The 14,110-nt window shown below is 40.0% G+C and overlaps 1 protein-coding gene across 1 annotated transcript in view; it reads left to right on the top strand.

The window, feature by feature from the left end:
* LOC106952195 (alpha-1,6-mannosylglycoprotein 6-beta-N-acetylglucosaminyltransferase B-like) overlaps window positions 1-14,110 on the top strand; it is a 52,074-nt gene that overhangs the window by 8,545 nt on the left and 29,419 nt on the right. Inside the window, exons 2-3 of the mRNA XM_015040174.1 lie at window positions 701-1,069; window positions 5,894-6,063. Of these exons, the coding sequence (XP_014895660.1) occupies window positions 701-1,069; window positions 5,894-6,063 (539 nt within the window). The remainder of the gene's footprint in view (window positions 1-700; window positions 1,070-5,893; window positions 6,064-14,110) is intronic.

Genomic DNA, 14,110 nt, shown 5'->3' with positions numbered 1-14,110 from the left:
GTGGTGATGGCAAGCCATAGGAACAGAAAAAAAAGGCAAAACAAAAACCCCAACTCCTGACATAGACAGTGCAGGAAGGCAGCTGTTTTTCCTCATAGATACCTGGCTGTCACCTCCAGTTTTCACCATCAGCTGATTTTCTGTCTCGTTTAATCACCGTATTTTCTGCATCAACAACATGATGCTCTGACCCGACACCGTCACTCCGCGAGGGCCTCCCCAGCTCTCACCTCCGTCTCCTCCTCCTTGTTTTCCCCCCTCAGCCTTACGTTCAGCTGCCACGTTGGGAACTGATGTTAATTCCCCTTGAAGCTCCTCTTTCTGCTCTAATTGCTGGCCTGCTTCCTCAGGGATAAATCCCAAAGGTTTTCCTTAAGGTGTTCCACGTCTTACTGAGCCGTACACAAGGCACTCTTGGGAGCGATGGAAAAACATCTGTGACGGCAGCGTACAATGCCTTCGCAAGAATTTACATTTCCTAATAGAGAACGCGTTTTTGGCACCCGTTAGAGGAAATGTTTTCCCTTCACACGGAGATGTTGTGCTGCGATGCAGGACTGACACAAAGGGGGGAAATGTGGACAGGCTGTTTATGAGGTAAAACCTGGGATTCCCTCAGGCTTCCAGCTGGAAAAGCCTTCCCCCAGGGTACAAGCACATAACACAATTTGGCATGCTGTCTGCACTGCTGGAGTTTTAGCCGCCTCCAATAAAAGAAAACATCTCTCTCAAAGAGAACAGACTCATCCTGTCACTTCTGTCTTTTGGCGTCCGTTCTGTTCTGCTTTGGGCGTACACTCTTAAGGCTCCAGCTTTACACAGACGGACGTCTTTAAATTTTACACACCAACTTTTCACAGGAGCGTCTCTGCGCTCACATTGTTCTTCCTGCTCCTTCATCCAGGCTGTTTTCCAGTCCGACATCGGCAGTCTGCTGGAGCAGGTGGGAACCGGAAAGGAGTCCCTGAGCTTCATGAGGAGACGCATACGCAGGCTGTCGGCGCAGTGGGCCTCCTCCGCCCGGCGGCTGGATGAGAAACTCCGCAGCCTCTGGAGAGAGCAGAAAAGGGTAAACGGGGGGATTTTCTCTCACACACACACACACACAGAGGTTTATTTTATTTTTTTTGTGCAGACACTATCGGATCAAAGTGTGAAATTCTTTTCAAGGTGGCTCAGGTGGAAGACTTTCTGAATTCATATGAGGGGTTTTCCTAGGAGCCAATTTGAAAATGGCTGCGGTCTCGCTCCTGTTAGGAAAATCTTTGCTTATTTTTTTTTTGCTCCATTTTTATGAGAAAGATCAGGATGACCTTTGGTGATGCGAAGAGATTTGCAGATGACCTTTTTCAGAGGAGAAACCACAAAACCAACTGCTGAGCGGACAAATAAGTAAAGAATTGTTTGCTGTGGAGCTTCCTGTGCCCTGCATTAATACGGTTTTATTATTATTTGTTAATATAGCTACGTTACAAACCGAAACATTAATGTGTTTTATTACAATTTTGTGTAATAGATGAGCACAAAATAGTGCATTACTGTCAAATAGAGGGAAAATACAGTCTTCAATGTTAATTTTTACATAAATATCTGAAAAGTGTGGCTTGCATTCATATTTAACCCCACTGACTCCTCTAACTAAAACCTAATTGAACCAGTTTCCTTCGTTCTTTGTTGGACAATGTTAATGTCTGACATGTTTTTGCAAACACTTTGATGTTTAGCAGAAACGTAACACTGGACATCATGATGAAAACATATCATCCCCATGGCGACAGCAGCATGCTGAGGCGATGTTCTTTGTCCAGTTAATCATGGAATGGATAAAAGCAGGGAGGTCAAGGAAAACAACCTGTTGGAGGTTGCAAAAGATTTCACACGGAGGTGCGACGACGACCTTCGACATGCAGTCAGAGCTACGCTGGGATAGATTAAATCAAAGTATTTTTCTATGATGGAGTGGCACAGTAAAAGTCCTGGATTAGATTTTGAGGTTAAATGCAAATATATGCCGAAAACATTTAAGATTTTAATTATTAAAAGAAAAAATAGTGAAAAACACGTGCTCTTTCTCGTCCCCTTCACAATTAGTCATTATGTTACATTGGCCTGGTTTTATTCACTCTGATCACTCGCACAGCTGCCGTTATTATATTTTTGTGCGTCAAGTGATAGAGGTGCTGCTCCTCTACCAAATGCTTTCGATCTTCTGCCTCTGAAAGGAAACGGCGCTTCATAAATATCTTTCAAAAAGAGAAAAATATTTTCATTTTTTAATTATTTTCTTATATGAATTGACGAGAAATTATTTGTTCTTGCTTTGTTGCCAGATTTCTCACTTCCTTTTCTTTAGTTTTCCTACAACTCTTGAAATCTATTTGGTGATTCAACAGAGGAGAACAAAAGTCTCTCTCATTACATGTTTTTGGATGAGACACGTACGAGGAAACCAGACGGTCCTTTAATGCCCTTACGCCCTGAAGCTGCTGAGTTCCCCGAACAGTATGACATTTTCTTGGACTAATATTTTCCTCCCTTATCTACGGCCGCCTGGAGTGAATCACACAATGCTGAGTTAAAAGCGTAAAAAGATGATGACAGACAGGAGCCTCTCGCAGACGTTCGTCGGCTTTCACCGCTGACATTTACGGGGAAATTTCCACCGAGTTTCTAAGAAAGCCTCACCTGGAGGCACGCGTGTCTGGGGGAAAAAAAAAGTGACCGTGACATCGGATGTTTTCCTCGTGTTTGTGTTTCAACTTTAGCGTGGTTGAAATTGTTCTTAAGGAATCAACCCTGCGTAAAATTTTACCCCAGATCTACACTGTTACAGCTTTGTTTCTTGTAATGATTTGTTCGACAGAAGTGGTTGCTGTCCATCAGCAGAACCTTGCAGGCGTTGCCGCCATTGCTCCGACACTGAGCTTTGCAACAGGAACAGAAATGAGTAGATTTGTGTGGTGTAGAGATGTTTTAGAGAACATCTCGGCCCCCGTCTGTCTGTTTATCATCTTTATGCTCCGGTTTGCTGCTGTTAGGATCTGGACAGCCAGTACTTCACCGAGCAGCCCGTATTTACCGCTTACTCTCTCTGCTGAGTCATATGACTTGACTTGATTATAAGTGATCATATTCCTGTGGTGAGAGGCTGATGTCTGGAAGAACAAATCATCTGCCTCTGTCTACGCTGGCAAAATGTTCATTATCTGCTCTACGATGTTTTCCAAAACCAGAAGTCCTAAAGGAAGACATTTTTCCTTGATTTCTCGTTAATGCCAGGTTCGCTTTACAATGAGCGAAACGGCTCACATAACCGAGACGGACATCCAGCTTTGAGTCTTATTAGACTCCCTGGAAACTCCTCCATCTCCAGTCAAGCAATTGTAAATGCTCTGACTTTAAGTTTTATAGCATGCAATCAAAACAAATGTTAACCTTGAAAAAGTGCTGCACATACATCTGCTTGCAGCTTTAGTGACTTTTTTTTTTTTTTTTTTTTTTGGTCAGCTGCAGCTCATTAAACACATCATAAACATGGCTGTAAACATCACAGCCATGTTTGTACCGAGATCTACATCTATCTGCGCTGTGAAATACGCCAGTCCAACATGGACACACACTTTATCTGTCATCATTAGCTTCCTCCTACCATAGATCACTTTGCTTCCTGTGTGCATTGAAAGATGTTTAAAATAACAGAACTTGTGAACATAATCCTTTAAATTATGTATAAAAACTTTCACATTTTTTGTCTTTTATTGGTTAGGCTGGATCTGAGGTAAGATGTCAATAGTTATTTATTTATTGTTAAAATTATAACAGCAACACTGAGAAGTTTTTGCTTTTCAATATGCTAAAAACTCAATTTTTAGCATATTGAAATATTAAACTTACTTGTCAGAACATGATTGGAAACCAGGTATTTACATACGGCGTGAAATCTGGTGATTTGTGCCACAACTCAGGTGTTGTTTTATTATTTCCACGTAATGTTTTTTTCCTCATAATACCTTGCACAGTGTAAAAAACACCAGTCCAACCAAAAGCAAAATACTCTAACCACATGATGCTTTCAACCCTCAGTGTATTATAAGCCTGGCGGGTCACCAGGCTTTACTTGTGCCCCCACCAGGCTTAGCATTGCTTATTTATTTTCTTTCTTTGAAAATGTTTGCATTTTTTAAGACTTTATAGTTGTTGTTCTGATGTTAATCTTCCAATCTTCCAATAACGCATAATTATCAAGTGCTATTTAAAAATTTCCTGTCAACTTTAAACATTTTTTAACTCAAAAACACGAATAAGTTTTGAGGGGTTGGCAAGTTTTCTGGGGGAAATCTTGTGGATGGTGTCTTCAATCTGGCAAGCTTCCTTTTGTTGGATGTACATGTCAACAGATCGTTTAACTTCAGTAATAAGTGACTTCTTCCCTCTCAATGTATCCATATGATTTGGCTCAAAGACCCGTTTCCTTTCAGAAGACTGCTACTTGCTTAAACTTTGCGCTTTTATGATCAGAGCAACAATTCAAAAGCATTAAACAACAGAAACTGAGCCAAAGAAGAAAGCAAGTCAGTCTTACACACAGTGATGAGGATTTCCATAAAACCTTGCCAAGTTTATGTAGCCTAAACTACTCACCCAACATTTTTCATTGCCCCTACCACTAACCTCTTCAGTAGTTATCGCTCCTTGTCAAAAAAAAAAAGTGTGAATAATCTTCGAATAATTCATACTCAATTGGCACAGAACTAGACTTTGAAGTTCTCTAATGCTGATCTTTGAAGATTATTCCTTTACATACATGAAAATCATTTGACAAAAATAATTATCAGTATAAATGTTTTATTAACATTAAATTTAATAAATTCATTTGGACCATTTAAGAAAAATGTGAAGAGCTGAAGTTTATATTGCTTAGACAGTTTGATAAATATTTCCGGGTATGTTTGTGGGACAACATAAAAAAAAAAAAAAATGTAGAGGAGGCTGTTCTTGCCAACGAATGGAGAAATAAAATTGACAAATATCACATTGGATGATGAAAACCAGTTCAGAGAGCGGCCACGTTTTATTTTTCCCCGTTTGTGTTTTGCACTGTTGTGGCAGTGACTAATGCTGAGAGATTTTCAAGATTTATTGAACTTCATATCCAAACTGAAAGAGAACATTCCCCTGTGACTGTTTACTAAAGTTTATCTGAGACAAATGTGTGACTGTGGAGTAAAAAAAAAAAAAAAGGTGCCAACATCTGTTAAAAGTCTAATTTCATTAAATATTTAACAAGCAGGGAATTGCATCCTTCCCCATCAGCAATTAAACTGCTCATGTATCACTGTGTGAAGAAATTAGCGCTCCACGGGTCAATTTTTATTTCAGATTCATGGAGAGTTGATCTTGTTTTCTTGGAGTTGGAGTAGGAAAAAACTAATCAGTCTGCATTTTTTCCCCACTTCTCTGAGAGTCACAATTAAATTAAAACGTGACCAGTGAGTCGTGTTTGATATCTTAATTCTGTTTGACTCTAATCTGGTCCAGTGTCAGTAAACAGAGAAAATAAACTGTGAAACTGCGAGGATGGCTGTTTTTTTTTTTTTTTTTTTTTTTTCTGTCTCGGAAAATGGAGGAGTCAGGAAAACTCTTCAGTTTGATTAACGTATTTTCCAGGTATGGACAGCCGTCCATACCTGGAAAATACGAATATGAGTCATTATAGGATATTCGTATTATTCGAATTTGTCCATACATGTATCTACTCCTCTGTCAATCAAATGTAGTTATTTTTCTTACCTCAAAAATTGATTAAAATGTTGATTGGACCTGAAAAAATAAGACATTGTGATCTGCGCGAACTCAATTTTTAGTAGCTTTCTTTCTTTTTCTTTTTCTTCAGATTTTAGTCCATGTGGGCTTTCTGACCGAGGAGTCTGGAGACGTTTTCAGTCCCAAGGTGCTGAAGGGCGGCCCTCTGGGTGAGATGGTGCAATGGGCCGACATTCTCACCGCTCTCCACGTGCTTGGACACGATGTCAAGATCTCCGTTTCCCTCAAAGAGCTGCACGGGTGAGCTCAATCATTACAGTCGTATTTGTTGTGAAATTGCTCTGCTTTTAAAAGGTAGATTCATCAACGGTTTTCACTCCTTCTTGGGGGGGCAAACTGGAGATCTCTACCTCGCACACGCTTTGTTTTTTATTATTATTTTGGCTGCAGATCTTGTTAAATTCTCCCTCTGAAGAAAGCTGGTTAAGCCTTAAAGGCTTCTCTTCTGCTCCTCCTTCTCGCGTTCGCCGAAGTCAGATCAGCAGAATCGGATTTAGTATGTATATTTTAAAAATGACTATTTTCCTGTCGCGCTGCGGGAGGCGAGAAAGACGAGTCTCGGTGCTGCCTCAGATGACCAGAGCTAGTAACGTGTCCCGGTTGTTGAGCGCTTCGCCCAACGCTGTGGCCAGGAAACGCGTGTGTTGATGAGTTAGTGCCGCCCTCCGATCTTAGATTTCAGGCCGTGAAGAAAAGCGTCTCTGATCGGCTGGTTCCAGGGAGACCGGTGAGGTGGGGAAGACTCTGCAGGAAAAGCTCCTGCTGGCCGCGCCATTATTTATCCACTAATTGGTGTCGCGGTGTATTGAACCCCAACGGCCTGTCTCTGTTGGGAAAAGCAGCTGATTTTTTTTTTTTTCTTTTTTTTAGAAAACCAAACAAGTTTGAAGGCGAGGACTTATTTTAACTGCTTCCTTTTTAGTGTGTGCACAGGCAGAAATACTTCATTGTTTGTGGTTTTTGTTACGGAGGTGTGGCAGGATAACATTCACGCTAGTATTGGATTGTACTCAGCACCAAATGAAACATTCACCCTTTGAGCAAATCTAACAGATGGTGGTAACTAATAGAAAATGATTTTTTTTTTTTTTTACAGGCTCTGACCACCCCTCTGGATCAAAAATGCAACCCAGTACACACATGCCTATTTATTTCCAGCCAGTTAATGACAGGCGCCAAACAACTATAAATCTGATTTCTGCGGCTATTAATGGGCAGGGGAAGAAAACATTTCTCGCTGTCTCTACTCTTACTCTCCTACACGCTATTAAATTGACAGATCGTTATGTGGGTTGTGCTCCCACAGAATCCCCTCAGGCTTGTGTCTATTTACATTTTCAACCCTTCGCCTTTCCGCTCAAGCTTTGAAAAGGAGCTTAATATCACTGGACAGGCTGCTGAGGTAGACAGAACCATTGATAAGGGCAGCAGCCTTTCTCATAAACAGATTGTCCACGCTGGGAATTTATTTACAGTCGTGTCGAGCTGTTGCGCTGCATAACATGCAGTAATTGCCTCTGATTGGCAACGTTCAGCCACCGAGGCGTTTCCACTTAGAGGCGTCTCCGGCTGGCGTCTTCTCTTTGGTTTCCTGCTAGGACAAGACGGTTATCTGTGCATCTTGAGAGGCAATTGTTACTTCTGTGTGAAAAGAGTTTGTTTGCTGGCTGTGCAACGATCCACCTGTAGGTTTTCTTGGAAAAAAAATATATGTATATATTTCTAAGATTTGGCGTCAAGACAGTGGAAAACCATCTACAGCTTCGAAGAGCCGCCCAGCTCTTGGTACTGGAGACTTTTGAAGAAATGCCTGGTCGTTAAATCGTTAAAACATGTTTTCTGTTTTACAGATTTCTTCTGGTTTTTGTAACATTAAATATTAATATTTCAGATTATGAAATATAATTAATTTAAAAAATGCACTAACCTGGCCCTATGTGAAAAAGAAGCCACCACCTGATACAAAATAGTGTTTTTTAAAATTCCAGTGGAGGAATATTTGCACAATTTTCTTTGCCTCCTAGATAACTAGCCTTAATTCGCTGATATTAGAGAGTTACTTGTGTGACATTGAACCACATCATCTCATTCAGATTTAAATCCAGACTTTAACTTGGCCTCCATACTTATGGAGGTGAAGACGGGGAGCTCGTTGCCAGTCTCTCTCCTTCAGGATTCGCTGGTAGCTGAACTCACTGATGATGATTTACAGCAAGCTGTACAAGTCCTCAAGCAGCAAACCTGCATCACTCTTCTACCACCAGATTTGACTGTCAGTACAATGTTCTCTGCTCTCTGCTTGTGCCACTTCACTTCACTGCAACATTTGATGCGGTGGACCGCAGAGTTTTACTCATGATGCTGAACGACTTGCAGATATTTCCTGTTTTTTTTTTTTTTTTTAAAGGAGTTTCTCCTTCAAAAAATATCCTCTACTGACTTTCTGCTAACAGCTATTAAAAAGATGAGGTTTAATATCTTATAAGATTAAAATATTTAAAAGCAAAAGATACACAAATGTGAGCTAGAGGTATGTTTCATCCCTCCTAAAAGGTTTAAGCCTACTCAGAACATCAATCCCAATTTATTCAACGTGACTGTTTGTTTTGTTTAGATTTTGCATTTATGATTTACAGTTTTTTTTTTCTTTTAAACCACTTAAGTTTGTTAGCATATCAACTTTGATACGTCTGACTCACATTTATCTCCCAGTAAAACAGAAAAAGTGATACTATCATCACCTGACAAATGCTCTTACATTATTAGCCAAACATGTGTTACTCTGTACATCCACTGAGTCCAGTGTTTTGATTCCAACCTAATACTGGATTCTTAAATCCATCTCACCATCCTGTCCTGAAACTCAAACATTTTTGCTCCATTCAGTGAAGTAGAAACAACTTATTTATGGATTTGTTTAATGTTATCACAAAAGACACGACTAAAGCATGTGCAAGCCATCGAAAATGCTGCAAAATGCCGGTTGGTAAAACATTCTCATGTAGCTGTTTTATATGTATTAGCCTGGCTTCCTGTGGCGTTCAGCGTTCATTTTAAAATAGTAGTGCTCGGATTTAAAGCGGCGAATGGTTTGGCACAAGAATTTCAGTCTAATCCTCTGACTAAAGACTCAGTTTTCTCTCTTTTCATTTCCTACATATTAGTCATTCCCCATACAAAGCTGAAAATTAAAGGATATCGAGCTTTTCAGGTTGTGACCTCAGGGGGTGGAACAACATGTCTCCGCAGATGCATTTGGTTGAATCACTAGTTTCTTTTAAATATCATTTCTGTTTGTCCAGGCACTTGGCAAGCATTAAACTAGCATTAACACTTATCTGCTTTGATTTCATAATATTTTATTTATTTATTTATTATGATTTTCAAGCTTTACTAGCTTGTCTCCTCCTGTCTTTATGCTCTTTTGTACAGTGGTTTATATTTTTATGATCTTCATATCTGGTACAGCACTTTGTGGATGCGTCTGTGAAAAGTGCTTTATTAATGAATTATTCATGCATTTATTCATTGCTAGAACAAAAAAAAATATGTAAAGGGGAAAAAATCAGATTTTAGAGCTGCATAAACGTATTTAAGTGACTGCTAATGGTGATTAAAATGATCTGGCAAATCGTTGGGCAGCCATTTGGATTCAGGTGTTTACAGCTACTCTGTCTTGCGGTTGCCACTAAATAAATCTTGTATTAATTGGTACAATGTGCTTTTCAGTGCTTTGTGGATAATTTTGTCTCGCTGTATTTTCCCAGACAAGAAAACTCTATGAAAAATGGCTTCAACTTTTTTTTCTTAATACGTCTCAATTATTATTTTTTCATCTTATTTTTCATTAGTCATTTATAGATCGCAGAAAAATGCGTCGCATTCTCAGATCTTTTAGCCTACTTTGTAGCGACAACTTCTGTTTAGGTAAATTCGTGATTCTACAGTGATACGACCTTGATGTGCATCATGAAAAAAATTGAGTTCATGCAGTTAATCATCTAATTTAAACGTCGATGGCATTGGCAACTTTGTTCCACGATTAATTAAACCATAATTTGGAAAGTGCTCTTTGTATTTACTCAGGTTATCTTTGTCTGATTAAAAATAGAGGAAATCTGTAGAGAATACTTTTTTTATAGCAGTGTATTTTTTTTATTCTATTGTAAAATTGTACTTTCCGTACTTTCGGACCGTTACTTTCGCCATCGCTCGCAGCACTTCTGGTATAGTATGCGGTGCTCGTTGAACTTTTCAGCGTTTTTCCGCTTTTCAGGCTCTCAAACATAAAGATCTAAAAATGTGTATTATTTTGTGAAGAATCAACGAGTGGGACACAATTGTGAGGTGGAACGACATTTATTGGATATTTTAAACTTTTTTTAATGAATAAAAAACTGGTTAACACTTTATTTGAAGGGGTGTGCATAAGACTGACATGACACTGTCAAAAACATGACATAACACCTGTCATGAACATAAGGAAGTCTTTATGAATGTTTGACTGTTGTCATAAAGTGTCATTCAGTAAGTAATGACACTTTTAATGCAAAGTTGGCATTTTTAATGGACTTTTAATGCAACTTTTAGAGCAACTTTGCATTAAAAGTGTCATTATTTACCGAATGACACTTCATGACAACAGTCATAAACATTCATAAAGACTTTTTTATGTTCATGACAGATGTTACATCATGTTCATGACAGTGTCATGTCAGTATTATGCACGCCCCTTCAAATAAAGTGTTATCAAAAACTGCAAGTGGAGCGTGCAATATTATCCGGCCCCCTTGCGTTGATACTTTGTGGCGCTGGCTTTTGCTGCAGTCACAGCTGCTAGTCGCTTGTTGTTTGTCTCTGTCAGTTTTCCACATCAAGAGTCTGAAATTTTTGCCCATTCTTCCTTAAAACAGCTGGAGCTCAGTGAGGCTCAGTGAGGTTGGACGGAGAGCGCTTGTGAACAGCGGTTTTCAGCTCTTTCCACAGATTCTCGACTGGATTCAGGTCTGGGCTTTGACTTGGCCATTCTGGATACGTTTATTTGTGAACCATTCCATTGTAGATTTTGCTTTCATGTTTGTGATCATTGTCTTGTTGGAAGATAAATCTCCGTCCCAGTCTCAGGTCTTTTGCAGACTCCAACAGATTTTCAAAGTGGCAAAAGGTTGGAAAGTTCAAGGGGGCCGAATGTTTTCGCAAGGCACTGCAGGCGTTCCCTAGTTCCAGGTCGTAACGTTAAATTTAAAAACAAAGCTCCGGTGTTTGTTTAAAAATGTAGCCGTTTCATATGCAGGCCTCTCTTGCAAGTCGTCGAGTCGTTGAGAAGAATGGCAATTTATGAGTAACCAGTGGCAGCAGACGGAGACGATGAGCACACTTTTGGTTCCCGTTCTGGATTTATTGGAATCGATGTCAAGAATGAAGTGGCCTTGAAAAGATTCGTCATTTACGCCGACACTCGCGGCGCACTCAGGAGTCCGGAGCGGAGGGCGGCGGGGCGGGTAGCGGCCGTTTACAGAGGGACAAAGACACCTGTCACTTCCGCTGGGGGATCTCCTCCTCATCTTCTTCTTTTCCGAGCGGCACAGGTAATTAGCCTGCAACAGAGCGTGGCAAGACGCCGCCTCAAGACTGTATAACCGGAGGAGGGAAATGAAAAAGAGCAGGGAGACAGCTGCTGCATAGCGACGTGGATTTCTATGGGGGAAAGCGGAGAAGTGTTGTAAGCACAGTTTCACGCAATAGGTGCTGTCGTCCATAAATAATCTGGAGAAAAAAAAAATATATATTTCCATTCTCTTCCACACACACTCGCTGTCCTCCGCTGCAGTGAAAGTTGATGCCACTTCTCTCGCAGTGTGACTCCACACTCCACTCAGACTCCCCCTTCTTCTTCTTCTTCTTCTGCTTTTTTTTTTTTTTCCCCCTGAGCCTGAAATTCATTTTGACATGTTGTTGTTGCTTCGCATCACCCTCCTCTCTCTCATGTGCTCTGGGTTTCGCGTGCAGAGTGGGAATCTGACTTACATGAGCTGTTTGCAGACTTCTGTCACATTTGCGTCTGGTGAGGGTCTCCACGGTGCGCCTCATCTCTAAACCGGCAGGTAAGGCGGGCCTCAATCTTGCCATCGCAGTCCAGTGGAAATTATTTGAAACCATTCAGATCGAGGCTGAAATTTCCCGTCGCCTCGTCTTGAACGCTGAAGGCGACGGCAGGCATGCAAAGCCATTGTGATTTGTACAACCGTTTTCCCCTTTTGGCCCTTTCGACGATCAATATATATATATATATATATATATTGCACCTAGCCCCTGTGGATAAAATTAAAGCAGGGTTAAGTTGTGACATATTATCCCCTGATTTTAAAATCTAATGGAGCACTGTTTAATCTGGCACCTGAAAAAGGAAAATGCTTGATAAAACTGCAGACCTGTGCAGGGAAGCTGGTCTGAGTTGGTAAGATGAGCGAAGCAATAAATACAGGAAGAAAACCTTTTTAGAAGATGTGAGATCCTTTAAGGTGCTGGAAGAGGATCACATTTCAGCAGGAAAAGTTATTAAATTGGAAAGCTTTAGATGAAAAACAAAATATATATGTATTCATATTTTAGAATGACCTAGATAAAGTACAAATCTGAGTCTAAAGGAGGGGAGATCAATACGTATTTTCCAGGATTTTTCCTGGAAAATAGCGACAAAATGTTAAAATGTTTTACTGGGTATGAGGGCTGTTTTATTATGTGGGCACAACTGAATTGTCGAGCAACAGCAGCACTCAAAATTATATGTCATCTGTTTGTGAAAACAAAACAAAAAAAAAAATTATTGGCTGCAAAAGGAGTGGATGCCAACATCCCCATTAATTCAAAAACACCATTTTCATACACGCTTCTCTTTTTGCTCACCTAAACTGTATAACAAGAGGATAAGACAAGCATTTCATTTTTAATGAGTTTTTTCGTCATTTTCAAGAAAATAAAGTGCATATTTGTGACCACAGTTAGAAAGAACATCTGAGTTTTTCCCTCCACCTGTAATCTTCCTGACTCCAGCTCTCTCTTTCTCATGCCAGGCCGCTCTCGTTCTCCCTGACAGCCCTCCTTGTGGCCTGTGTCATTCCTCTCACAGTCAGAGGCCTCCTTCCTGCTGCCCCACATCCCTCTCTACGCTCCCGTCCCACAGAGGTGCCAGCCAATTCCCTTCCCTGCTGGACGTGCGCGCCCCTCCATTAAGAAGTCATCACGTGTCACCGTGCAGCGCATTTCCTCGTTTGTTTCTGCGGCTCTCTCTCTCTCTCCGTGTCTTTCATCACACCGAGCCTCTGTAGTTGTCGTGGCCAGCTGTGAAACAGAGAAATTGTGCCCAGCAGTGGTTGTCGAGTGGGCTTAAGCTACGCACGCCGCGCGCCGTCCCTTCTGCTTTCAGAGATCATTTCCCTCGCTCTTGCTTAAGCAGCCTGGTAAAACCTTAATAACTTTTAGGCAGACCTGAAGTTTTGCATGAGCAAAATATGCAGATGCTGAAATTTTCTAAAACACCTTACGCTATTTTTTTTCTTCTTATTTTCACTATTAAGCACAGAAATAGAAGCCGCAGAAGAAACTAGTCAACTTGAGTAGTTTAAGTCCATTCAAACTTCGCTAACAAGGCACTTATGTATTGTGATATATTTTTATTTTTCAAACAGCTGCCTTTTGTTTTAATTACACTTCTATTCAGGATTTAGCAGCTTACACTAGAGAAATGAGCTGAATTTAGCAAAATGACTATTTTTTTTCTTGCTATTCTTTTCTCTTTCTGCCTGAAAACTCGTCTCCAGTTTCTCACAGCTGGTGATTTTTCTGTCTTCAGTATCACACACGAAAAAGTAAACTCAGTACAAGATTTGTTTTACTTCCAAATCATGTAGCAAACCTCTGCTGAGAGCAGCATGAATTTTATATATACTGCTCAAAAAAATAAAGGGAACATTTCACTTTAATTTTGTGTGTGGCTCCAAATCCAGGCCTCCATTGGTTAATAAATTTGATTTCCATTGATGATTTTTGTGTGATTTTGTTGTCGTCAGCACATTCAACTTTGTACAGAACAAAGTATTCAATGAAAATATTTCATTCATTCAGACCTAGGATGTGTTATTTGAGTGTTCCCTTTATTTTTTTGAGCAGTGTGTGTATATATATATATATATATATATATATATATATATATATATATATATATATATATATATATATATATATTTTTTTTTTTTTTTTTTTTGTTTGTGTGTCCTGTATCTGTGTG

Source organism: Poecilia latipinna, unplaced genomic scaffold (assembly GCF_001443285.1).
Source record: "Poecilia latipinna isolate Pla-1442-1.1 unplaced genomic scaffold, P_latipinna-1.0 Scaffold499, whole genome shotgun sequence".
Taxonomy (NCBI): domain Eukaryota; kingdom Metazoa; phylum Chordata; class Actinopteri; order Cyprinodontiformes; family Poeciliidae; genus Poecilia; species Poecilia latipinna.
The sequence above is the reverse complement of the archived record's forward strand: the minus strand, read 5'-3'. Positions and strand labels throughout refer to the sequence as shown.